The 23,463-nt window shown below is 46.9% G+C and overlaps 1 protein-coding gene and 2 long non-coding RNA genes across 18 annotated transcripts in view; 2 read left to right on the forward strand and 1 right to left on the reverse strand.

The window, feature by feature from the left end:
- ADGRB1 (adhesion G protein-coupled receptor B1) overlaps window positions 1-23,463 on the reverse strand; it is a 293,520-nt gene that overhangs the window by 140,611 nt on the left and 129,446 nt on the right. For 11 of the 16 annotated variants that reach the window (XM_064641376.1, XM_064641531.1, XM_064641301.1 and 8 more), the window contains 6 exons: window positions 21,040-21,147; window positions 14,446-14,610; window positions 12,138-12,311; window positions 8,138-8,302; window positions 4,517-4,681; window positions 992-1,093 (listed from right to left, as the gene is read on the reverse strand). In XM_064641376.1, coding sequence (XP_064497446.1) covers window positions 992-1,093; window positions 4,517-4,681; window positions 8,138-8,302; window positions 12,138-12,311; window positions 14,446-14,610; window positions 21,040-21,147 — 879 coding nt within the window. The remainder of the gene's footprint in view (window positions 1-991; window positions 1,094-4,516; window positions 4,682-8,137; window positions 8,303-12,137; window positions 12,312-14,445; window positions 14,611-21,039; window positions 21,148-23,463) is intronic. The other 5 variants (XM_064641461.1, XM_064641935.1, XM_064642363.1 and 2 more) reach the window with 2 other exon arrangements.
- Window positions 15,867-19,799, forward strand: LOC135407726 (uncharacterized). Its single transcript, XR_010427001.1, has 2 exons — window positions 15,867-15,946; window positions 19,252-19,799. It is a non-coding gene; the product is annotated as an uncharacterized LOC135407726 (long non-coding RNA).
- Window positions 21,295-22,356, forward strand: LOC135407760 (uncharacterized). The gene is made up of 2 exons (XR_010427026.1): window positions 21,295-21,866; window positions 22,212-22,356. It is a non-coding gene; the product is annotated as an uncharacterized LOC135407760 (long non-coding RNA).

Raw genomic sequence — 23,463 nt, forward strand, 5'->3', positions numbered from 1 at the left:
CCAGGCCTTCCCTCAGCTCCAGTCTACAGGGGGGTTTGCAGTGATAATCACATGCCTTCGTGGAGGAAAAAAATGGACTTATCAGAGAGGAAGAAGGGAAGGGGATCACCTTGCCCAAGCCATCAGGGCGCAGTTTGGAGAGTCTCTGAGGAGCAGGTTTGCTGAGTCTGCTTAAGGATTCAGGGACCTTTCTATGGATACAGCCCTTCTAGGACAGAATTTGGGACAATACAACTGTCCCAGGCTGATTCAAACAGAGTCACAGGGTTGGTCTGTACCCAACCACCTCCCTCAAGCAAAATAAAACCTTTAAATTCATTATTAACACTGCTGCCCATACTTCTGTTCCTGCCTGTGAGGAACATCAAGCTGAGGACAAGTGTCAGCACCAGAGTGTCTCCTGGAGCCTTCTCTGCCCTGCTTTCTAGTCCTTAGGGACTAGACATGACACAGAGTCATGGTCACAAGAGATAACACCTGGATGCCCAGATCCCATCACTTCACGCCCCCATGATCAGACCATCAACCTGAGCACCTGAATAAATGTTTAGACAGGTGCTGTGTTTTCTAAGCATAAGTGGACCATGAAATTCAGGTTTTCCTGCTTTCAAACACCAGCTTGTTTATCGGTAGTGGAGAGAGATATAACTACCAAGTCTAGAGAACTCTGACAAGGCCCCACCTGCTCTACAAAGATGTTTGTAGTTAATGGGGAGAACACACCACAGATACTCTTGAGTGCAAGGCTGTCCCAGGACTAGGCAGGAGGTGGATGGAAACCACCTCAAATTGTCCAGTAGGAACCAAGATATTGTTGTTAAACAGCGAAGGGCCACAGAAACTCAGAGAGAGTTAATTTAGCCCCAAAAGATTGGAGGAAAGTCCATCTGCTTGTCCTGTCCTCCCACAACCAGGTTCTTTTCATCCAGGAGGCAAAGGATGAGGGATACCCTGAGGATGGACCATGTCCCCATCACGGAGTCACCCTTACCAGTGGCATTGCGAGGACACCGGACAGCGGCAGCATCCCCTGCTGGAGTCTCCTTCCAAACCACAGAGCCAAGGCTTTCCTCATCACAGATTTCATGGGGCTCTGCAAGGAGAGAAAAACTCCGTTGGTAAAGCTTCCTCCTCAGCAAGGGCATGGAAAAGGGAATGGAAAGAGGAAACAGGGGAGCAGGGTCTGGAGGGAACAGCACCGTGGTGTGAGCCAGGAGGTCTGGAGCTGAGCTCCCAGCTCTGCAGCTCCTCCTGCATGGCCCTGACAAAGCCATTTAAACCCCCTGGAATTTGCTCTGTCTGTCTGAAAACCGGGTATCCAACCATTCTGAAGATTAGCTCACTAATATCCATGGAACAACCTGGGAAAGTCCACTCACACATTTGCCTTGCCTTGTGGCAGCACTTTGCAAGAAAACTGCTGTTGCAATGCTCTACTAAGGAGTTTTATTTCTTAATTTTAATGGCAGATGTTCGTCTTTTCTAGAAGAACTCCACATTCAGACTCTACTTCTTTCGTCCTTCAGAGTAGGATGTATCTAAAACAAGGCTTGGCATAAATCAATCAGAGTAAGAATGAAGGAAAGAATAAGTACGTGAAAAAAAAAAAGGATGGACATATCCCCTGGATGGTCTTCATTCGGGTCCTCTGTCTGCTTCCATCTTGTGTAAGGACACAGGGAGAAGATCTGAGCACCAACAAGCTGGATTTGCATCAGCAGCTCATTTCCAAAAACTGCTGCAAAGTCCAGGAGACTGCAGAAATGTGCTCTGAGACATCACAGCAAAAGCTCTTTGGAAGGAAGCTTTCAGATGCTTCTATCTGTGGGTGGAGCTGAGTTGGCCCCAGAGTTGATGTGATCTGGGAGAAGAACATTCACCACAGGAGACCTTTGTGCTGAGAAATTCATTACTTACAGCATGTAAAGCTGAGGGAGCCACGAGGATGGTGTTAAAGCTATTTGTCACTCCTGAGGGTGGGGAGAAGAAAAAACTTGATTTAATAGTTTTTGATTGCATTTTTATTCATTGTGCAAGTAAAAATACCGATAAAAAGGAAGCTGAGTGAGTGCCAATAACTGGTCAGGACTTAATCCACTTCTGCTCTGGGACTACCCAGAGCCCAGCCTGGCTGTGGGGGAGGCTCAAGCCGAAAATTATGGGCATGGCAAGTCCTGCTTCTTTGAAGAACTCCTACAAGACCCAACGAGCTGCCTGAACGTCACTGCTCCTGCAGTCCAGCTCCAGGACTGTGTGGCTCCAGCCCCAGCTGCAGTTCAGAGATGGATTCCTCCCCAGTAGACGCTGGGAATGAATAAGTTACACTCTCTGCTTGGAAACAGATGCTGCATCCCCTGTTTCAAAGTTCCCTTGCGGGTAATCACTGTTGTAATGAAATCCTGGAGGGTAAGAGGGACCCCAGCTGTGCTCTCTGCACACACAGGACTAGTCCCTGTGCAAACAGCTCATGACTTCTGTAGATAGGGCAGAACGTGGGTGGAAAAGAGGCAGTTTTGCTTCCAACCTGAAGGACAGGGAGATTGAATCACCTAGCCATGACCAGCACATGGTCACCCAGAGAGCCTGTGGCAGAGCAGGGAGCTGAGTTCTAAGCTCCTTTCTTCTGGAGCAGTGCTTTGACCACAGTCACAGATCCTCCTGTGGTTCAAAGGAGGGTTTGGGGTGTGGGGCTGGAGCTTCTATCACCACCTTTGGCTACAAAACAGCAGAGCACAGCAGAAAGCAGAGAGGCAGAATGTTCAGATCCATCCTCTCCTTTCTCCTCTGCCGACCTGTCAAACATTCCTGGTCTCCTCACCCCTGCAGTGTCCCTGGGGACCGCTGAGGGATGCTGTGGCTCAGAGATGCTCTTTAAAAATACACTGATTGGTGGTGTCTTGCCAGCGAGTGCAGGAGCAATTCCCAGGCCAGGAGAGAATCATTTTATCCTTTCCTCCTTTCTTCTTTTTTTTTTCTTTTTGATGTTGCTTCACAACAAAATCCTTTTTACCAGAGTAACCTATTTGCACTGGGAGATTTTAATAACTAACCCAATTAAGTTCAATTTTTCTGTTCAAATCAAATCATGCCGGCATTTGGTACTTTCTGGAGAACAAATCGAGCGGGTTTATTTTTAGCCTCTGATGTTTCCCCACCTTTTCCTTCCCTTGCAAATTAACAACTGCAGTGAGACCCTTCTGGTTGTGAACCCTTAGCAGGGCCCAGTCCCTGAGATGTGCCTTTTCCTTTTGAACACTGCACAGGCATCAACGCCTGCAGGAAGAGAAGAAAAGACTGGGCTTGTTCTGTCAGGGCCCCAGCTGGCACACACTGAAGCTGAACTAAATCTGCATCACTCTGTAGACACCACCAGACAACCCTGTGCTAAGTTTTTCTGTGGTGTGGGAGAGCTTTGTGGCAGAGTTGGAAGAGATTCTCACACGCCACTGCTAATTGAGAGGCACAGCTTGTAAGGAGAGGTGATGTCTTTTATTAGAGCAGAGCTAGAGAGAGTGACCGTGCTGTCACAGCCTCTCTCTCTGTTATCTCCGAGCTAAACGTGCTGGAACTTCCATGCTGAAGTTCTTTGGCTTTCATCTCTTTGTCTTCAGCAGTTGGTGAGGGAGTCTGAGGGTCAGCTCGTCCTCCACGTGTCAGATCTGCCCCCAGAAACATCTGCATCAAAACTGCTGCCTCCTGTCTTGTAGGGAGACAGCCCCTTTCACTAGGAATGCCAGGATGCTGCCATGAGAATCTCTCCTGCCTCTCACTGAGCTGCTCTGACAATTAATTACCCTTTCAGTCAAAACTCACGGCCTGTTGGATCGATGCGATCTGACTGCCAACATCACACAGGCCATTGATTCCCCACCAGCAATTTCACCAGGAGCTTCAACTCAGACTGAGTAAGAAAGTCAAAATGGTGCACAGGCCTTTTTTGGGGCTCTGGATAGTCTGTGAGAGACAGACAGAAACATTCCCAGTTGTGTTTGCTCCTGCTTGGTTTTCCCACTCAGCCCCAGGTTTTCCCCTGCCCTCTCTTGCCCTTCATTCAGCTTTTGCACTCTGGAGGAGGGGGAGATTGGGAAGGCTCAGACAGATGTGGACAGAGCTGTCTTTGTTTAAATTTCCAGTGGTGTGCAGGTTTCCCAGAGGTAAAGGGTGGGAAACCACTGCAGCATCCTCAGTACTCAACTAATTCATGGACTCGAGACCCGGCTTTCAGTTTCTGCTACCAAACAGTGCCTCTTTTCCTCTTGTAACTTTATGGCAATGAAAAGATGAAGGCCACCCAGGTTGGACTGGTGAACTGACCAAATACTCACTAAATTGACGTGGTTGCAATGGATGCTGCAGCAACTAAGTCAAGACCTTGGTGTATCTTGTACCTAGGTTTTATATTGGCTCTTACTGGATCCCAACTCCTGTAGCATTCAGCTCTCTGACACGGAAGCCCTTTCCATAATCCAAACTCCCTCTCCCACAAAGCAAACCATGAGGGGTCTGGGGTACCTACCAGGACACTTTCTGTCATTGCACTGCTTATACTCCTCCTTGGGACCCTGGCAAGTCTCTCCACCGAAGAAGGGTCCGTAGCACACACGGTCACGTCTCTGAGTTCCACCCCCACACGTGGCAGTGCAGCTGCCCCACACTCCCCAGGCCTGCCACTTCCCATCCACTGGAGACAAAAAAAACAGGAGAGAAACAGCCTGTTTAGTCCCAAACATAATATGTAACCAAAGGATGAGAGGTCTCAAGGTGAGCAGTGGAATGTAGGGTGAGTAGGGCATGGCTTGGTGGAAAGGGAGGTGTCCTGCCTTGGATCTCTGATTCTCAACAGACATTAAAACAAAGTGTGTCCTTTCCCATTGCATCAGCCCTTTCATAGTCAAAGGGAGTTTTTGTGTTCCTCCTCAGTGTCCTCATTCCCTGGAAAAACAGCCCTATCTCTCTCCTCCGGCTCACATTTGGGGCTGGGCTCATGAACACTCTCCAGGTGGGCAGGGATTCAACCACATCTGCCAAGCAAAGCCCACAGCTGGAGCTCAGTTGGGATGTACAATGTATGTGTGAAAATAGACCTTCCCAGAGAAAGTCTGGCTCAGGGATTTAGAGAGACCAGCAGAGCCCTTGGGCAAAAAACCATGAAGAACCATCAAATAAACCTCCCTCCAGCTGTTTCCATTGCACTGATGTTTCATGTGCCTTGGAAAGAGGTTGGGATGCTGTCTCATTCAGTTGTATCTTCTCCCAACATCTTTATGGATTCAGTGGAAATGTGACTTCTTTTATGTTAACATTGACATTTATCAAAATGCTACTTCTTTTACATTAACAATGGCATTTATCAAAGCACCATAAAAATGTTAATTAGCCCTCAAAACAAGTCTGCAAGGTAGGGAAACCTCTTTTGCTGCAGCACAACAACTCAGTGACATAACTAGAACAAGGCCTACATCTGCTGCTTACTATTTGGGTTTCAATTGTGAATTACTGCATCATCTTGGGTCTGGTAACTCCTTTTGGGACGGTGGGGGATCTCTGTCTTCTCCAAGAAGTACAAGAAAATTATGAAAGAAGAGGGACAGCACTGAATTCTGGGGCTTTCTTTAGTGATATTTTGTGCAGTGGAAAATACGACCTGCATTGCATTGAGAGATAACTGAAATCAGTAGGAAAAAATTGTCCAAAAAAGACTTTTGAAGCCCCTTTTGTCTCTGAAATTCTCTATAAATTGCAAAGAAGGAGTGAGGTACCTAAACACCAAAACCCACTAAAGACCATGTAGGAAAGTTCAATACCTGTGCTAAATACTTCAGATGATGATGGTACCAGAGAGAACAGGGATTTCCTGAGCAAATAGTAGACCAGGATGAAGAGCTACAGGTTTCTATGCTTGTGGAGTGGAAAAAACTCATTTTATCACCTAAGCAAGGTATGAGAAGAGTATAAAAGACCTGAGCTGTTTCTGGCTGTCCCTGTTCTTTCACAAAGGAGAGGAAGAGACTCTCCATCTCAGGAGTGCAGTCCTTCTCAAATCCATGGTCTAACAGGAAAGGAGCACTCAGGGACAGGAGAACCACCCCAATAAAATTTAGTTCCTGATCAGTCTGGAAGGTTTCTATTGTTCAAGCCTTCTTTACAGGTCAGAATATTTTTCACACCAGCTCACCAAAGTGTTTCCATTAAAATGGCCTCTCCCAAGATTTCTGGGAGAAAAAAAAAAAAAAAAAGGGGGAGCAAACTGCACCTGCAACTCTACAGAGCTGGTACTAGTCTGAGAAACACAGATTTCTGGTGTTAGGTGTGCTCTGGTCTCTGCTTTAATTCTCATTGCTTCTCCTGCATGAAACTTCTCTACTGGAGCTTGAGGTCCATGGTATGAAGACAAGATGATTATTCTAAATGTAAGGTACCAACTACAGCAGCTGGGACAGCAGGAATTATTGTCCTTATTATTATTATCATCACCCTCCTCCTCCTTCTTCTTCTTATCCCTCTTATTATTACTATTATTGCTGTCATTATTATTATTTTAACTCAAAGATAGATGAGTAAAGTGACAAGTCTTAGATAGGCATGAATTAAAGCTTTATTGTTCCAGACCTTGTCACAGATAAGGTTCAAAGCTGAGACACAATGGAAGATGCTTTCCTGTTTGCTTCAAATATAACTGGGAGCCTTGAAACGCTGGGAGAAGAGGAACAAAACAAAAAGAGGAGGAAAGCTGAAGCACTCTGGAAGAGAGGGAAGGGTCTCACTGATAATTTGTTTGGGTTTTTTAAGCTCAGCCTGAAAAGCTGATATCTAAGGTTACAACAGACACATTCCCTGTGGGTAATCACTCACCTCTCTGGGGTCTCCTGGAGCATTTGCCAGTGATGGTTTTGATATCAGAGTTTTGAGATGTAACAAGAACTAATAGTTTTTGCAGCAGAATGTACCATAAAAACTACCTCTAAGTGAGTCAAGTGATTCAAAAGGGCTAACCAAGCAAAGTAAACAAATAAAAGAAGGGAACTGAGGCAGTTACTCTATAACCAGGTGTATCGTCTTCAAGAAGGTCTTGAGGCAGTCACTTAGAACTTTGGGGGCTCCAAACAGAAAAGATCACCAAAGACCCCCAGTGAAGCTCCCCAAAGACCTTATGAGGATATGTATATATGTTAATAAGTGTTGGGAAATGTCATGGATATGTAACAAGAATGCAGGGAACTGAAAATGAATAATCATGTTGGTGCCTAAAATCAGAGAAATAGTTCTCTGGATGATTTTGAGTACAGAAAGGTAGAAAGCAGCTCTTTAACTGTGGTGCCTTTGGTGCACAAAATATATTGCACACACCTACAGTACAGGCCTTTACAATTATTATAATACCATCTAATTATAATATCTAGGCATTACCTCATTGATTACACCCAGCCCCGAAACTGTCTGTCCCATTGTCCCACCCTCAGACACACCTCCCAAATTTGAGTCAGTGGTTACAAAATGACTACCCCTTCATCCCTGTTCTCCTCATCATCATCATCTCTGTCCTGCTTGGAACAGCTTCAAGGCTTCTGAGTAGTTTTTACTCAGTTATATCAAGTGCTGTGCCCCTTGTTATGTCTTATTCTGAGTACATTTTCTCCAGATAAGCTGTTTTTCACCTTGCTAAAATCTTTGTTTGTTGGAATTTTGGCAAGGAACATTAAATAACATTTTCGGAAATCTCATACAAAGGTGTTAAAAGATACTAAAGAGCTAAAAAAGTAGGTACTCAAATGTACTAAAAGAGCTAAAAGAGCTATATTAAAGTTTTATATAATATAGAGTTCAAGGCATCAATGTACTGTTGACATAAAAGCTGTAGTGGAGACACCTCTGTGTGCACCTTGGTGAGCTGATCCCCAGGGCACTCTGGCCATGCTGGAATCATTCCAGACTGTTGAATCCAGGAATGCCTGGCTTCTAAAACTCACAAACTGAGTCTTAGAGGTTTCTTTTAAGAGAGGATTTTAGGCTGCCATGGTCTGTTTCTGTGAGCCAAACCTCTCTATTGCTGCTGAAAATGGTGCAAGTCTTCCTCAAAGGAAAACTTTACAAAAGAGAAAGGGTGACGCAGGAGAGAGAAAATTCCTTGGTGACCAACCTGGGCACTGGCGCAGGAAGCAGTCCCTGGTCTCCACCCAGTGTCCCTGGCACTCGGCTCCGCCGTAGGAGGGTCCGTTGCACTCCCTGGTCCTCTGCTGGGTCCCGTTGGAGCAGGAGGCGGAGCAGGAGCTCCAGCTCGACCACTCGTTCCAGTTGCCGTCCACTGAGTGGCCCAAAGAAGGAAAACAAACAGAATGTGAAAATCGCTCCCTCTGGAAAGAGGAATGTGAAAGATGGTCCAGCCTGTGCCTACAACAGATCAAGGCAAGGAGGGACAAACCAGAGTCAGCGAGAGAGAGGGCAAAGATCACCCAAAAAAAGTTTAGACAACTTTGCAACAGTGGTTTGTCGGGACCCTCTGCAGCCTCCAGCTGGAATGTTTTGGTCCGACAGGATGCAAGTGCCACAACATTCCCATTTTTATGTTCCACACTCCACAGAACACCATAAAAGTTGAAATTATTGATATTACACATTCCAACATAAAAGTTGAAATTATTGACGTTAAACATTCCAACATAAAAGTCAAAAGTAATAATATTGCTGATCTCAACATAACATCAAAGCATAGATCATGTTTCCACTGAGCACTTTGAAGGAATCAGTACATTATCAGGACATTTCTCATTTGGGGCAATCAGCGTTTTTTATTTTTTAAGGAACCCATTTTTCACCAAAGCAATGGATGAGCCCACAGGGAAAGAACTTTCTCAAGAACCCAATGCTCTGTTTTTTTATAAAAGCACATGCAGAAAACTTGAATCACAATGTTATCCATAGGAATCCACCCTGATAACGAGGAAATGTGGGAGCAAAGGTGTGCTCCAACACGAGACCAGGAGCAGTGTGTGTGTGTGTGGTCAATGTACTTCTCTCGCAGCTGAATTAACACTGACAGGTTTGATGTGTCTCTACACAGCAGTGTCTCTGATAATTTAATAGAGGAGGGAGGTTATGATGGGAACGGGGTTGCAGAGAAACAGGAATACATCTTATTAACGTGGTAAGGACTGAGGCATTCCCAGGTGTGGCAGTTACACCCTAATTGGTCCCAGATCGACAGATCCATCACCCACTCTGCTGTTCCTGCAGCATTTTTGCTCATTAGCAGCGGTCATCATGCTCTGTTTAGCTCTCATTAGCTGCCAGGTCTCACTCAGAAATACAACCTGAATCCCTGAAAAGTCTGAATTCTGGCTCAAAGCACATTGCAGCTCATTTGTTTTTGTTTTTGTTTTTTTTTTTGGCTTTGTTTGCCGGTCCAAGAAAAATATATGCAAACTGGTCCCTTGTGAGATCTGCAAGGACTCCATCAGTCCTGGATAATCCCCATTGCAGCTGAGCAGCTTTTTGTTTGCAAAAACTGAGTAAAAAGAATGTCAAAACCCGTCCAAATGAACAACTATTAACTCAGAGGGGCTCAGAAGGTGTGAAAAATCAGGCAGGCAGAAAGGTACTTCCAAAAGGTGCTCGTTTTTAGCAATCCAAGATTGATGCTTTTATTGTGCACAAATTCAAGGCATCGTGCCAGTGCTTATCAATCCCAAAGAGGGGAAATGCAAGTTGAGGTGTCTGATCATTTCTCTGGAAATGATCCAAAACTCCACAAAGAAGGTCTTACCAGGTATAAATTAGAGTGGCTTTTCTGCCTGAAGGTAGTGCTGTTAAGTTTCCATGAACTGATAGTAGAATCTAAAAATGGTTTGAGTTGGAAGTGACCTTTAAAGATCATCCAATTCCAACTTCCTGCCATGGGCAGGGACACCTTCTGCTATCCCAGGTTGCTCAGAGCTCCATCCAACCTGGTCTTAAACACTTCCAGGGATGGGGCAGCCACAGCTTCTCTGGGCAACCTGTGCCAGGGCCTCCCCACTCTCCCAGGGAAGAATTCCTTCCTAATAATGACAGTGTCTGCCCCTCATTAACATTCCCCTGTGTTGGAAAACTGAGATTGTATTTATCACATTAAAAGTATCATTGACAAAAAAAAGTGCATTTATCAACAAAAACTACATTTGCCATAAAAAAGGTTGAATGATCCAACAACCTCCCTGCTGCTGTGGCAGTGGTGATGGGCTACCACAAGTGCCAGCATTTGGAGGTAGGAAAATAAAAGAACTAAACCCATAATTTGATCATTCAGTGGGGGATAGAATCATAGAACTGTAGCACATGCTGAGTTTAAAGGAACCCATCAGGATCATCGAGTCCAACTGGCCCGGCACAGGACACCCCAAGAATCCCACCATGTGTCTCAGGGTGTCGTCCAAACACTTATTGAACAGGTAATTTTATTTATTTCCTTTTTTTCCCTTCCTTTTATATATTTCTTCATTTTGCTTGTTTCTTCCTTTTATTTATTTCTTCCTTTCATTTTTTTTTAAAATTTAATCAGGTTGTAATTTCAGAGATGTTTTAAATAATGGAGGAACAGAGGTGGCCACCAGCCTCTTGCACTGGATGGGAAGATGCCTCTTGGCCAAGATGCTGAAGGTTTTCCATCCCAGACACATTCCCACCATTCCCACCATGGTGGGAGTCTATCAGAAATGTTCCTTGGAGTCTGGCTGTGCAGAGGCAGGCATTGTCTTCCTCCTTTTCTCCCTCTTCGAAGGACTTGGGGCTCAGCCTGTGGTTTCCACTGCTCCTGAGGAACAAAGGCTCCGTTGTCCCTGCAGCAGAGCATTTTCATCAGCTGTGGTAATAAATCCTCAGAGCAGGGTGGTAATGAGCAATGTGAGTGCCTGGTGTGACAAACACCCATTGTTGTGCTTCAGTGATTCCCCCGACGCCGCTCTCATTTGGCACTGCCAGGCCCCTGATTGCCTTTGTGGCATTAATTAGAGCTGAAGCCTTCACAGTTTGGGCTGCTTGTCTTTTCCACCGCTGTTTCATTCCACATATTTATTTGTATTTAAATTAATTATGGATCAATGTTAACTCAGGGTATGCTTTGTTGCCCAAGCAGTGCCAGCTCTGACTTCTTCAATTTGTCTTTCTTATGACAGAGTCGATTTGGTGTCTGGGATGTTCTCATTCCAAGTAGAGTCTTCTGGGCAGCGGCCAAAAAATCCAAGGATAGTTACTTGGAGCGAAAACTCGTTGGGAAATGCCAGGAGGCTTCTCACTAATGTTTTCACAAAGTTCTCATCACTCCCACAATCCCTCTCCTCCTCCGGGGACATAATAATGTCTCATAATGATTCTCATTAAACTGGAAAAATGTCAGTTGACATTACCCTGGGAGAGGGAGGGAATTTTGGGGAGGTCCCTCGTGTTCAGATCGTGTTCACCAGGACAACCAGAGTTAAATTAAGGAGTGCTCTGTTGTAAATCCTGGGCCAGTCTGGTTCAGAGGAAGGAAGCCACAGGAGCACAAATGGATTTCCAGGCAGTAAAAGTAATTTCATCTTGAGGTTCTTTCTGGTGTTTCAAAGCAAAACTCAGGGAGAGGCATCTGGAATTGAAATCTAGGGGCAGGGAAAAGGTACTTAAAAGTATTTGGCATGGAAGGCTATCAGAAGTTTTGGTCCATCTCACCACCCAAAGCAGGATCAGCTACAGAGAAAACTGCCATATATAGTGAATTAAACTTGCATATACAGTGAATTAATGCACATATATTACAAGCAAGTAGAACTATTAATTAATTCCAGCACAACAACAAGCACAGGCAAAATAACTTTAAACCATTCAATAGAGACAACAGGTGAGAAGCTTAAGATGGCCTTGGAAATAGATCCAACCCATGTAATGTGTCCTCTGGGAGAGATTACAGAGGGCAAAAGTGAACCCAAGACAAATCTGAGTTGAATAACCCCAGAAAGCCCCTTTAGGCTGCTCCTTCAATGAGCCCTTTCCTTAGAGAGGATCCTCCTGGGGACAGTGCAGGCTGGGCAGTATTTCCTTGGAGTCGCCCATGGAGCTGGATGGGCTGAGCGAGGGTGTTTTCAGAGCTGGGGAGACCTGCTGGAGGGGGAAGGCTTTTAATCTGTCACTGTCCTTACCTGGGCAAAGCGCGATGTTGCAGAACTTGGTTTGCTTCTCGGGGCCCTCGCAGGGGTTGCCCCCAAACTGGGGGGGTTTGCAGGTTCGGGTCCGGTCCCTGTAGCCTCTCCCACACGTGGAGGAGCACAAGCTCCACGGAGACCACTCGTCCCAGGTGCCGTGAACTGCGGGGGAAGCAGAAGGAGTGAGTTCCCTTTCCCAAGGGAGGGCCTGAGGAAAGCGAGCGAGCGCCACAGGGCACAGCATCTTCCCACCCGGAACGCGTGGGAAGGCCGAGAACAAACCAACCCCAAACTGTGCAAGGGGAACATCGTGTAATTTTTGTGCCATGGCTTTTATCAACACCAAGTGTCTGTTACTTTCCAGTCTTTGACATAGATCACAATGCAGTTTTAATTCACCCTGATTTTTTTTTAGATTTTTGAGCTAAAACATCCCTTTTTTTGAGTAAAATATGAGAGGTACAAGGAAGCAACATCACTATCACTTTTTCACTTCTTACCTTTATTTCTGTCCCTCAACACATTTTCTCACTGAATTGTCAAAGGCTACAACATTTTCAATCTTTTAGGAAAGCTGTAGCCTTGATTACTGTCATAGGTCAGTGACACCACAGGGGCAAAGCTAGGGATACTTGGAAGAGTAAAATGGAATGGGCAACAAGCTCCAACAGTGCTCAAACCATCACTGGAATTAGAAATCTAGCCTGTATTAATCTAATCTAATTAACCTGTTAATTTATATTAATCTAATCTTCTCCAATCTAATCTAATCTAATCTGGCCAAGATATTTATGGAAGTTTAGTCACTGTAATCTCTTGAGACCAAATGTTATAAGAATGCACTGAGCTTTCTGGAGGGATTTCATCCCTTCCAGCTTTACCGGAAAAGCAAATGCCAAATCAATAACGTTTCAGGAAAAGAAGAAACCCAAAAAAACAGGTACTTTTCCAGTCCTTCATCAGTTGCCAACAGTGACTGATGCCCCAGTGTCAGGAAAGGGTGTTCCAAGCTAATTGTCACCAGGCCTTGAGCATGATAAGGGATAACTAGAGAAGGAAATACAGGAAAGAACATGGATGGTGTTTTCACCACAGGTGGTGGTTTCACCACTGTAGAATTGCTTTTGAACACTGATGTTGATGGTCAGGAGACACGAATAACACAATTTAACAGCATAAATCTTCCAAATAATCATAGAATCGTAGAATAGTAGAATGGTCTGGGTTGGAAGGGACCTTAAAAACTGTCTTGCTCCAACCCCCTGACATGAGCAGGGACATTTTCCACTATCCCAGGCTGCTCCAAGTCTCATCCAATCTGGCCTTGGACACTTACAGGGAAGGGGCAGCCACAGCTTCTCTGGGCAACCTGTGCCAGGGCCTCCCCACCCTCCCAGGGAAGAATTTCTTCCTAATATCCAATCTAAACATATTCTAGGTTTAAAGCCATTCCCCCTTATCCTCTCACTACATGCTCTTGTAAAAAGTCTCTCTCCATCTTTCTTGTAGGCTCCAGTCTCCCCAGAACATACTATTTCATCAAAATTGTGGGAGAAGGAGCATGAAAACAGAGGTGATGGATTTCTCAGTTCATCACCTACCAACATCCTGAGTGTTTCATGCTGATTTTGCACTGGTTGTTGCTGATGTCCAGTGTTGGAATCTGAGCAACTGAGTCACCTCGTGCTTCTCTTTCCCAAAACAAAACAAAAAGGGGAGGAAAGTTAAAGCACTATGGAGGCAAGGGAAGGGTCTCACTGATATTTTGTTCAGGTTTTTTAAGCTCACCCTGAAAAGCTGATATCTAAGGTGGGAGAGGCACATTCCCTGTGCGTAATCACTCTCATGGATGAGATCTTTCCCAGTCTGCTCCACATTGGAAATACTCCAAAGGACACCTGCCTTTGAGGTGTCTCATGTTCCTGGATTTTAGACAGCATGGAATTTTGCATAGCAGGGAAAACAGGTGCCCATCTCACGGTGCTTGGTCTAACAAGGGTCTCTGTGTGAGGCTTTAAGGTACAAAGAGAAGGAAGAGGGAACAAAAAACATCTTCCATCAAGAATCATAGAATGGTTTGGACTTGAAGGGACCTAAAAGATCATCTAGTCCAACCCTCTGCCATGAACAGCAACACCTTCCACTGGACCAGGTTGCTCAAAGCCCTGTCCAACCCTGGCCAGGGACGTGGTGGCCGCAACTTCCTTGTGCCAGTGTTTTCCAGAAGTATCACAGTGGAGACACCACAGGCAGCCAATCCCCCACACATCTCCCTTCCCCTGGTGCCCACAGATACCTGGGCACACGGCAGAGTTGTTGCACTGTCTCTGCTCCCGGAGGGGGCCACTGCACTGGGTGCTGTAGGAAGACGACACGCAGAACCTGGTCCTGGTCTGCCAGCCCTCCCCGCAGGTGGTCGAGCACACGCTCCAGGGGGACCACTCCTCTGCTGCAGGGTCACCTGTTGGGGTTGGAGCAGAAGGTGAGGATCCTTGGCACCTGGATCTCCAGGGCAGAGATTCCCAAGCTGCACTTCACCGGCTGTCGGAGGTCTGTGGTGCTGCGCAACGTGTCCTACGGGTGGTGTGAGAAATGGGGGTAAGGGGGTTGGTGAGAAAAGGTGAGTGTTGAGAATGGGCTAAAGGGGTTTTTTGGGGGGGTGCTGTGTAGAGCTATAGCACACAAACACACAAGAAATTAGGGAAGGGTGTTGTGGAAGCATCAAAGGCAGGACAAGCTCCACCACTGATAACGAGGTGGAGTAGCCACTGAGGAACCACATGGGATGTGTAACACCTACTGAGAGAAAGCACTAATTAAGCAACAGTGATTAGTCAGATACAGTAAATGTGTCCATAAATTGATCAGTTTAAGGATGTTGTGGAAGCATCAAGGCACTGAGCAGGACAAGCTCCACCACTGATAACGAGGTGGAGTAGCCACTGCAGAACCATGTGGGATATGTAACACCCTACTGAGAGAGAGTACTAATTAAGCAATAATGATTAGTCAGATATAGCAAATGTGTCCATAAATTGATCAGTTTTAAGGATTTAACTCCTTTCCCTGCCTTCTCACAGCCCCTGCCAACGCAGATTGGCAGAGGAGGAGCAGACAAAGGAGATGACTGTTCCTGAGAAGGGTCAGCTGGAGGAGCCCCACAGAATGTTCTCAGCATCTCCTTTGCCTGTGGAGACCTGCTCTGAGCACGTGACAAAGGACAAGGCTGACTCTTCCAGGGCATCACACTGTCCCTGTCAACTGCTTACCTGTTGGGGCAGCATTGGAAAGGAAAGTAAAAATACCCCAATGAGCAAAAAATGAGAGTGAAAAGCAATGAGATATAGTCCCTTTGTCACTAATATCCCTGCTGGGGGTGCTTCAGCAGGCCACAATATCCAGATAAGTCACCAAAAGTGTTACATGGGCTGGGAAAGGACAGTTTTCCATTAGTTTTCATAGGCACGAATCTACCCTTGACAAAATGCCTTTCTTCCCCACACGAAAACAAAAGCTGGCTCTGTCTCATTTAATTAAGCCATGCATTGTTTGGGTTCTCAGCTTTTTCATGGATTACTAATAATGACACATGATAAACCTGGAATGCAACATTTGGTATGTATAGCACACAGGCATATGGCACAAATAAACAGCAGCACATCTCTGATGTGTCACAGAGGGGTATCCCCTCCTAGCAACAAGTTCCTCAGAGCATCAGACCACACTGTGTCACACCCCAAACAGATGCATCTGGCAGACCATGGATGATAAAAATGTCACAGTGCTGGGTGAAACAGGTAAGCAGGACTTCAGGGGTCATACAGCACAGCCTGGGCTGCACCCAGCACTTGGATGTGTTGTCCCACACCACCACCCCATCCCCAGAGAAAATTGGGCCTCAGATTCTGTATTAAACAGACCAGCTGCAACATGGAGCATGAAAGAGGCTCTACAGTTGGAGATCTCAGCCTGAGATCTCAGTGAGAGTTATAAACCAGCTGCATGAAAAGCAGCATCAAGACAGAGATATGATGGGGACTGTAAGGGTTGGAGACCACCAAACTGCCCAATGCTGCCTAAAGCTGTGCATGTCTGGCTTTTTCCTCGAGGTGGTGTCTTTATTTACTAGTGTTTTCCATGTGCTATGGAATTTTATGCAGGATTTCAAGTGTTTGTGTCCCTCATCGAGATACTCGTTGGGATTTTGGGTAGTTATCTACGTTGTTTGGTTTGTGTCATGTTTTTCAGCATGTGTGCTTTGAATATCTCCTGTCATTCAGGCTGTTGGAAATTAAAAATATGCCCACTAGTTGCAGCCTGGGGAACTAATACCTGCCTGTTGAGGGGGGAAAGTGTAGAGGAAGACCTAACTTTCCTGTAAAATGGACAGACTTTTATTCTTTCATTTATTGGCTGGACATAGAAAGAGGTGGAGGTGAGGATGAGTCTTTCCCTACCTCATCTATGCCACTGTAATGATAATAATGAGATTTGTTGTTCATTAAGCCAAAGTTGCTCGATACTGTTCTGCTTTTGTGTTTTGTTCCATTAATCTGCCCAGTTGTTTCCAGTTAGAGGGATGTTATGGACCACTGGTCTTTATCTGGGATGTGTGGGAGACAGTGTGTGTTTTAAAGCTTTGGGGCTTCAAGAAACCATCGCTCCCATATCCTGTTTCTCAGATATTAGATCTCCTGATATACAAAGATCTGCATTTCCATGGTAATTTTCCTACCTTTCCAGTAAGGAACTGAACCAGCTCTGTCAGACAGACAGTCCTGGGGTGCTCCAAGTTCATCATGAGCAAATTTCCTTTGTGGTACCATCATTTCAACACTTCCCATTCAGAGTGGCCCAGACTCCAGGAGATCCCTTCTCAGCCCACAGATCCCAACCATTCCTTCTACCCTGCCTGCTTGGGCACTGCATGGACAGACAATGTCCTTACAATTGTTGTTGAACACCCTTCCTCAGCCTTGAGCAACCTCCCCAGCACCTGCACCCAGAGCACCCAGAGCACCCAGTCCCTTAATGACAAGGAGCTGGGGGATTTTGGTAGGGAAACACTCCCATTTTGTGCTCCAAAGTCTTTCTGGGAGGCCAGAGGTGGAACAGAGGGAGCCTGCAGAGACACAAAGGCCTCCTCCATCAGCAGCTCATGGCTTGGAGAGCCCATCATCCCAAACATCCCATCACCTCCCCACTCCATCCCACCACCTCCCCACTCAGACCTGGGTGGGGTTTTGCAAACACCATATTCAGACAAGACTTACTGTCTCAGTGGATGAGTGAATGGCACCTTTGAACCAAATTCCACCTCTCCTGACTCTTTCTTTTCTTTATTACTTCTGGCTTTTGCCCTTTCACAGCAGAAATAACTGTGCTTAGAGGCAAATCTCCTCAATTATCATCTCTTGCATTGCACCAATCCCTGGCTTTTAAACCCATAATACAGTTTACTTTCTAAGTGCTGGTTACTCCCTGGGTTTGGTGTCATTTTGAACTAAGCAATTTATCTCAGTCTACTGGGACATTATACCCAGACTAAGTCTCAAGCCTTGCAGAAATTTAACTAATGTTCAAACCATGTGAGACCCAGTTCTGGACTCTCTCAGGCATGAGACAAGATCTCTCATTCTCCACTCAAGAGGAGCAGAATATTGCCCATCATCAAAACTGTGGATGAGAAGAATTTCTGCACTCCTGTGGGTCAGATGGCAGCAAATACAAATTACTGGGCAAAACATATTCCAATTATTCATCTCAGAAGTGGATTCTGGCTCTGTATTTTGGTGTAATGGCAAGAAGTCTACCATGCTCATTGGTCTTGAAAGCCACCTAGTACAGCTCAGTGCTGTCTTATAATAGACCTGCCAGAGATTATAGAAGCATGGAATGATTTGGTTGGAAGGGACCTAAGAGATCATCTCACTCCAACCCCCCGCCATGGGCAAGGACACCTTCTGCTAGACCAGGTTGCTCCAAGCCCTGTCCTACCTGGCCTTGGACACTTCCAGGGATGGGGCAGCCACAGTTTCTCTAGGAAACCTGTTCCAGTGCCTCACTCCCCCTCATAGTGAAGATTTTTTGCTAATATCCAATCTAAATATATCCTCCTTCAGCTTAAAACATTGCCCCTTGTCCTATCACTCCATGCACTTATCCAAAGTCCCTCTATCGTTCTCCTGGAGCCCCTTCAGGCACTGGAAGGGGCTCTAAGGTCTCTCCAGACCTTTTTTCAGCGGGCTGAACAGTCACAGCTCTTTCAGCCTGGCTCCAGAGCAGAGGTGCTCCAACCCCCTGATGCACTCAACCAAATTTATCTCTGCCTCCAGAGCAGAAGGGGCCATGCTCTGCCCTCCATCATGATGTGCCTGAGAAAGCTGCCCCTGCTGGGTTGACCTTTGATTAGTCCTGTAATGCTCCAGACTAGCTTGGGGATGACCAGGAGCATCCCAAAGGATTTTACAGGGGTGAGTGCCCCACCTGAAGCGGGGAGATGGCCCTTGTTGCTCCCACAGATCCAGCTGCAGCAGCTGGAGAGGGTCCAGCAGGTGCCGCAGAATGAGACACGCTGGATGTCACTCCACAGGGATGTACCACTACAATCCAGGATCCTTTCCAGCTCCTAGCCAGCCCTGGGAGTAACTGAGCTCACCTGGCTGTGTGTCCCCATCAGTGCCTGCAGCTTCTCCATGACACTCCTTCCCTGGGCACTAATGGAGCAGCACATCCCTGTCATCCCTCTGCCAGGATCCCTCTTTGCCGTGGCCTTGTCTGTCAATCTGACATCTCTCCCTGTGCAAGACACCTCTCTGCTCACATCCTGCTGCTGGCAAAGTCCTCCTGGAAGCAGTCTGAGCTGGGAGGGCCCGTGCCAGGGACCTGCTGAGCTGGATCTTGCTCTTGTGCTATTGCTGGGAGAGACACGTGGGCAGGAGCAGCACCATGGCTGTGCCAGAGCCTGTGGGCCAGCAGGACCTGGGCACCAGGGAGATGAAGGGCTGGCAGGAGAAAATGCTGCTCTTCAACTGGGCATTGCTGTCCCCTTGTCCCTAGTCCTTTATAGTTGGTATGTTTTTTGTATTTCATATTTTTCTAGGTCTTGAGCTGAAGTGACGTGACTTATCCCCTACAAACTATGCCCACAGCCAGGGAAAGTGTGGGCTTTGCCTTGGCATCCCCAGCTAAAGATTCCCTCTAATCCCTTGCTGGACTGTACCTTCTGACTGGTTTCTACATCTCCATTCTGATTTCCTGGAACAGCTTGGCTGTAGCTGGTGCTCCTGAGACAGTGATAGGAATGTGGGAAGCTTTGCAGCAGGACAATGCACATCTCCCAGCTCATGCTGCATTTAGGGACAGCACAGCCTAAGCCAGCCATGCTCCAGCAGTGCCCACCATGGCAGGAAGTTAACAGGGATGTCACTGAGCCCAGATCCAGCATCCAGCTGCACAGCAGGAAGAAACGCCAAGCTATGAAGCTGATGGCAGAGCTACAGGCTGGAACAGAGCTCTGAGGAAGCACCTGAGACCAGACAGAGTAGGAACAAGGGACATCACAGGACCTGCCTTGGAGTGCCCTCCCTTCCTCCAAGTGTGACTGAGAGATTAAGCTGAGATTCACCAGATTATACTGGTGCAAACGTCCTCCCCCTCCTGCAGCCTTTTGCCAGCTGCCACAGATCCTCCAGACAGTGGAGCTGCTCCCACTGGGGGGAGCAGTTTCTGTGTAGGGTAGAAAGAAAATTCAGACCATCCCTTGCCTTGTGTTGAAAGCCACAACCCCAAAAATTGCCTGATCACACCCAGAGCCTCCACCCCACACAGACTCCTGACACTGTACCACAGCAAAGTCCTGCTGGGTTGGATGGAGCACAGCTGACCTACACCGGAATAAGACTCACTCTCACTTAAAATGAAATCACTTCTCTGAAGCCTTTCTAGAGCACAAAATGCTTGCAAGGTCACTGGGCAATGATTATGACCTGTGGCCAGGTTTAGCACACCTTGCTTTGCCCAAGACCCATGATGACTCTGCCAGAGAATGAAGCCATGAAGGGAGAGCACAAAACCTTTCCAGATTGAATCACAGAATCATTAACCAGTTTGGCTTGGAAGGGACCTTCAAGATCATCTCGTTCCAAGCCCCCTGCCCTGGGCAGGGACACTTTCCACTCAACCAGGTTGCTCTAAGCCCCATCCAACCAGGCCTTGAACACTGTCAGGGGTTTATGCCAGATTGAACACTGTTTATGCCAGATTGGAGCTGGCATAAACCCAGGTCCAGTTCATTCCCATCTTCCTATACCACACCCTCTGAGACTACTACATATTATTTCCCTTCTGTTGCAGAAGGGTGGAAGGTCCTGCTGCAGAGCTTACAAGTCCTTGCACAGCACTAAAGGCCCAGTGACAGAGGAAATCAGTCCTGTTCTTTCCTCACCAAGCCCTGCTTGCCCTCTCCTACGCTCAGTGTGAAGGCATGACAAGGACATCAGCGAAGAGGCTGCATTGCAGTAAGGTCAGCTTTGGCTTCATGAACCATGGCTGCTTAGATAGTTCACACAAAGCGGTGGCTCAGATGTGTGTGGCTCAGGCAGGGGGACGAGGAGCAGTCTGTGAGATGTATGGCCTTGTTGGGGCTTTGTGTCTAACCCTTTCTGCTTTCTCTGGCTGATGGCACCAACACAAAACCCTGCAGGGCGATGGAATGGGAACAAACTGAGTGATGAGCGTTTGTTCGGGGGAAAGTCTCCCCCACAGTAACCTGGGGGGAAAAGTGATGGTTAGAGGGGTCATTGAAACAGTGGAGAGAGTCAGTGAGCCAGGGAGTGCAGGGAGCAGGCAGTGCCAGCTCCAGGGGCTGCTGGGGGAGGTCAGAGCTTACCTATTTGAGGTGCAGGGTACCCGTAGTGCTGCAGTTCGTCAGGGTCCTCTCGCTTTCTGTTATCTGTGGACCTCAGCGATTGGCTTCTGGAATTATAGCGTCCATTGGCTATGGCAAGGTAATGGGTCATGTAAATACACCTTGGTTCACTCTGCAAGATCTTTCACTACAAAGGTTACACGTATAAACAACAGCCACCTGCCACCACCACCTGCTTGCCAACCCCAACACCCCTGGCCACCAGTAATTCCCGAAATTTAGCACCAAGCCAGCCTGAGAGACTCAGGCTGGGTGGCAGCTCAACCTCTTCTTTCTCAGTGAGACTCAGGACCATGCAGAGTATGATCCCTTATGTCTGGTCTTTAATTGCAATGATTTTCTAGGGTGCCTGTACTCCTTGCTGCACTTATGGAGGATTTATCCTCTTCAGACGTACTGGCACTGAATCCCACCATCCCCAGTAGTGCTCTGAGGTTTATGGTGGTGACTGACAGTAATTTGTGGTGGAAAATTCCATCTTGCAGCAAAGATCTACTCAGAAATGCTCTGTAGAGGAATCAGAAATGCTCTGCAGAGGGACCAGAAAATGCTGAGTGGAGCAGGCAGGTGAGGGCAGGTGAAAAGGAAAGGGATAACTCAAAAGGATGTCTCTTTGTCAGACTCTATACCCTGTCACCAGCAACAAGGAGAGATGAAAGTCTGGCATCAACAAAGTCTCAACAGAGCTGTGGCTGGGAATCTTTCCAGCTCAGTGGAAGAGAGGAACTCCTGACCCTTGTGTCCTATCTGGAAATCTCCCACGGAGACCACGGTGTTGAGTTCAGAAGGTAAATAGTGTGAATCAAAGGCATTTGACTCCTAACTGACGGCTCTCACCCCTGTTCTTCCAAAGCCATACTCTGCCAGCTTTCCATTTTCATCCCGTGTGGATCAGCCCTGAATTTACTACAGGGGAAACTAAAATTCCCGTTCTCCACGTTATTGGGTGTGTTGCAATCCTGACACGTGCCCTCCCGAGCAAAGAGAGAAACAACAACCAGATCCCACCCACCAGCAGTGCCTGCTGTAAATCAGGAAAGCTCAACTGACTCCACTGGAGTCACATGGAACAGCAGAGAGCAGAGCTGAGCCCCAGTAATCTGAGATCTGGCAGCCAATTTGTTTCCAAACAGCAAGTACCAGACGGAGGACCTTTTCCCCCCAAGGAGGTAAAACAATCAGACATCTTTTCAAGAAGTATGAACTGCCAAGAGATGAAATGGTGACAAATTTCACCCCGGAACCCTGAGAAAATTAATAAAGGTTAATGAAGCTTCAGTGTGGTGGCAGGAGTCTTTATTGCCATCCAAAAAGGGAAAGCAGAGGAGGGAGAGGAATGATTCAGAGAGTCCCTGCCAGGAGCTTTATATTCAGCAGTTTGGATCATGGAAGAGTTTGTGAAATAGTATTATTTGCCATCACTGTTGCCTGAGAGCAGGACTTGAGGAATGAAGGAACTGGACACGCCAACTCCTCCAAACCTTCCCAGCACTGACTGGTTGCTGGCTGGAGGGGAGGGATGAGGCAGTCACCCCCCTGCCATCCTGAAGGGATTTGCATACACCTTGTTTTTATATGGCTTTTAACTGGAATAGAAAGGTCTCAAATACTACGGTTTTTTAGCCAAAAATCATGGGACTTTCCTCTGCGAGATTCAATTAAAAAAAACCCCAACCTCTAACTAGTTTTCCAATACCCATTTTTTTGAGTTTGCTTCAGAGAGAACTTAAATTAGTCCCATATTTGGGACTTCTCACAAACCCTGCTCCATTCCCACCACCCATCCCTGGCTATACCCACCCACCTTCATCTGCTCTGATTTGCATCCTCTTCAGGAAATCTCACAAACCACAAGAGCACACAAAATCTCCACGTGCAGCAAATCCCAGAGGCTTCCCACAGACTTGTTTAGGCTGGGAGGAGAAAGTGGGGCTGGGCATCAAGGAGGAGATGTGGAGCTTGGATGGCTGTGCCAGCTGCCCAGAGCAAGGAAGGTGACAAAGAAAATTTGGGACTGAGTATCCCAGAAGCAGTCAGTGAGCATGGATGGATGGATGCACAGAGAGATAGGACACAGGACAGAAGGAAGGAAAGATAAAAGAGACACCCTGGCACCCTGAACCTCCTCTCACCATTTATTTGGGCCCCTTGTTACTGACATCTCCTAATGACTGAGCTCGATTCTGAAGGAGCAGAATGATTTCCTTTGCTCCCTGACAGATATTATGAGTCTGCACTGCTATTTCTCATCCTAATTAAAGCCAATCAGGCCTAGTGGCTGAATGAATGACCCTTCCAGCTTGTCCCAAGCCTCCCCCAGCAAAAACAGCCTCCAGAGTCGCTCCACTGCTGCAGGCAGCCTGTCTCCCCTTGGAAAAGGGACTG

Source organism: Pseudopipra pipra, chromosome 1 (assembly GCF_036250125.1).
Source record: "Pseudopipra pipra isolate bDixPip1 chromosome 1, bDixPip1.hap1, whole genome shotgun sequence".
Lineage (NCBI taxonomy): Eukaryota > Metazoa > Chordata > Aves > Passeriformes > Pipridae > Pseudopipra > Pseudopipra pipra.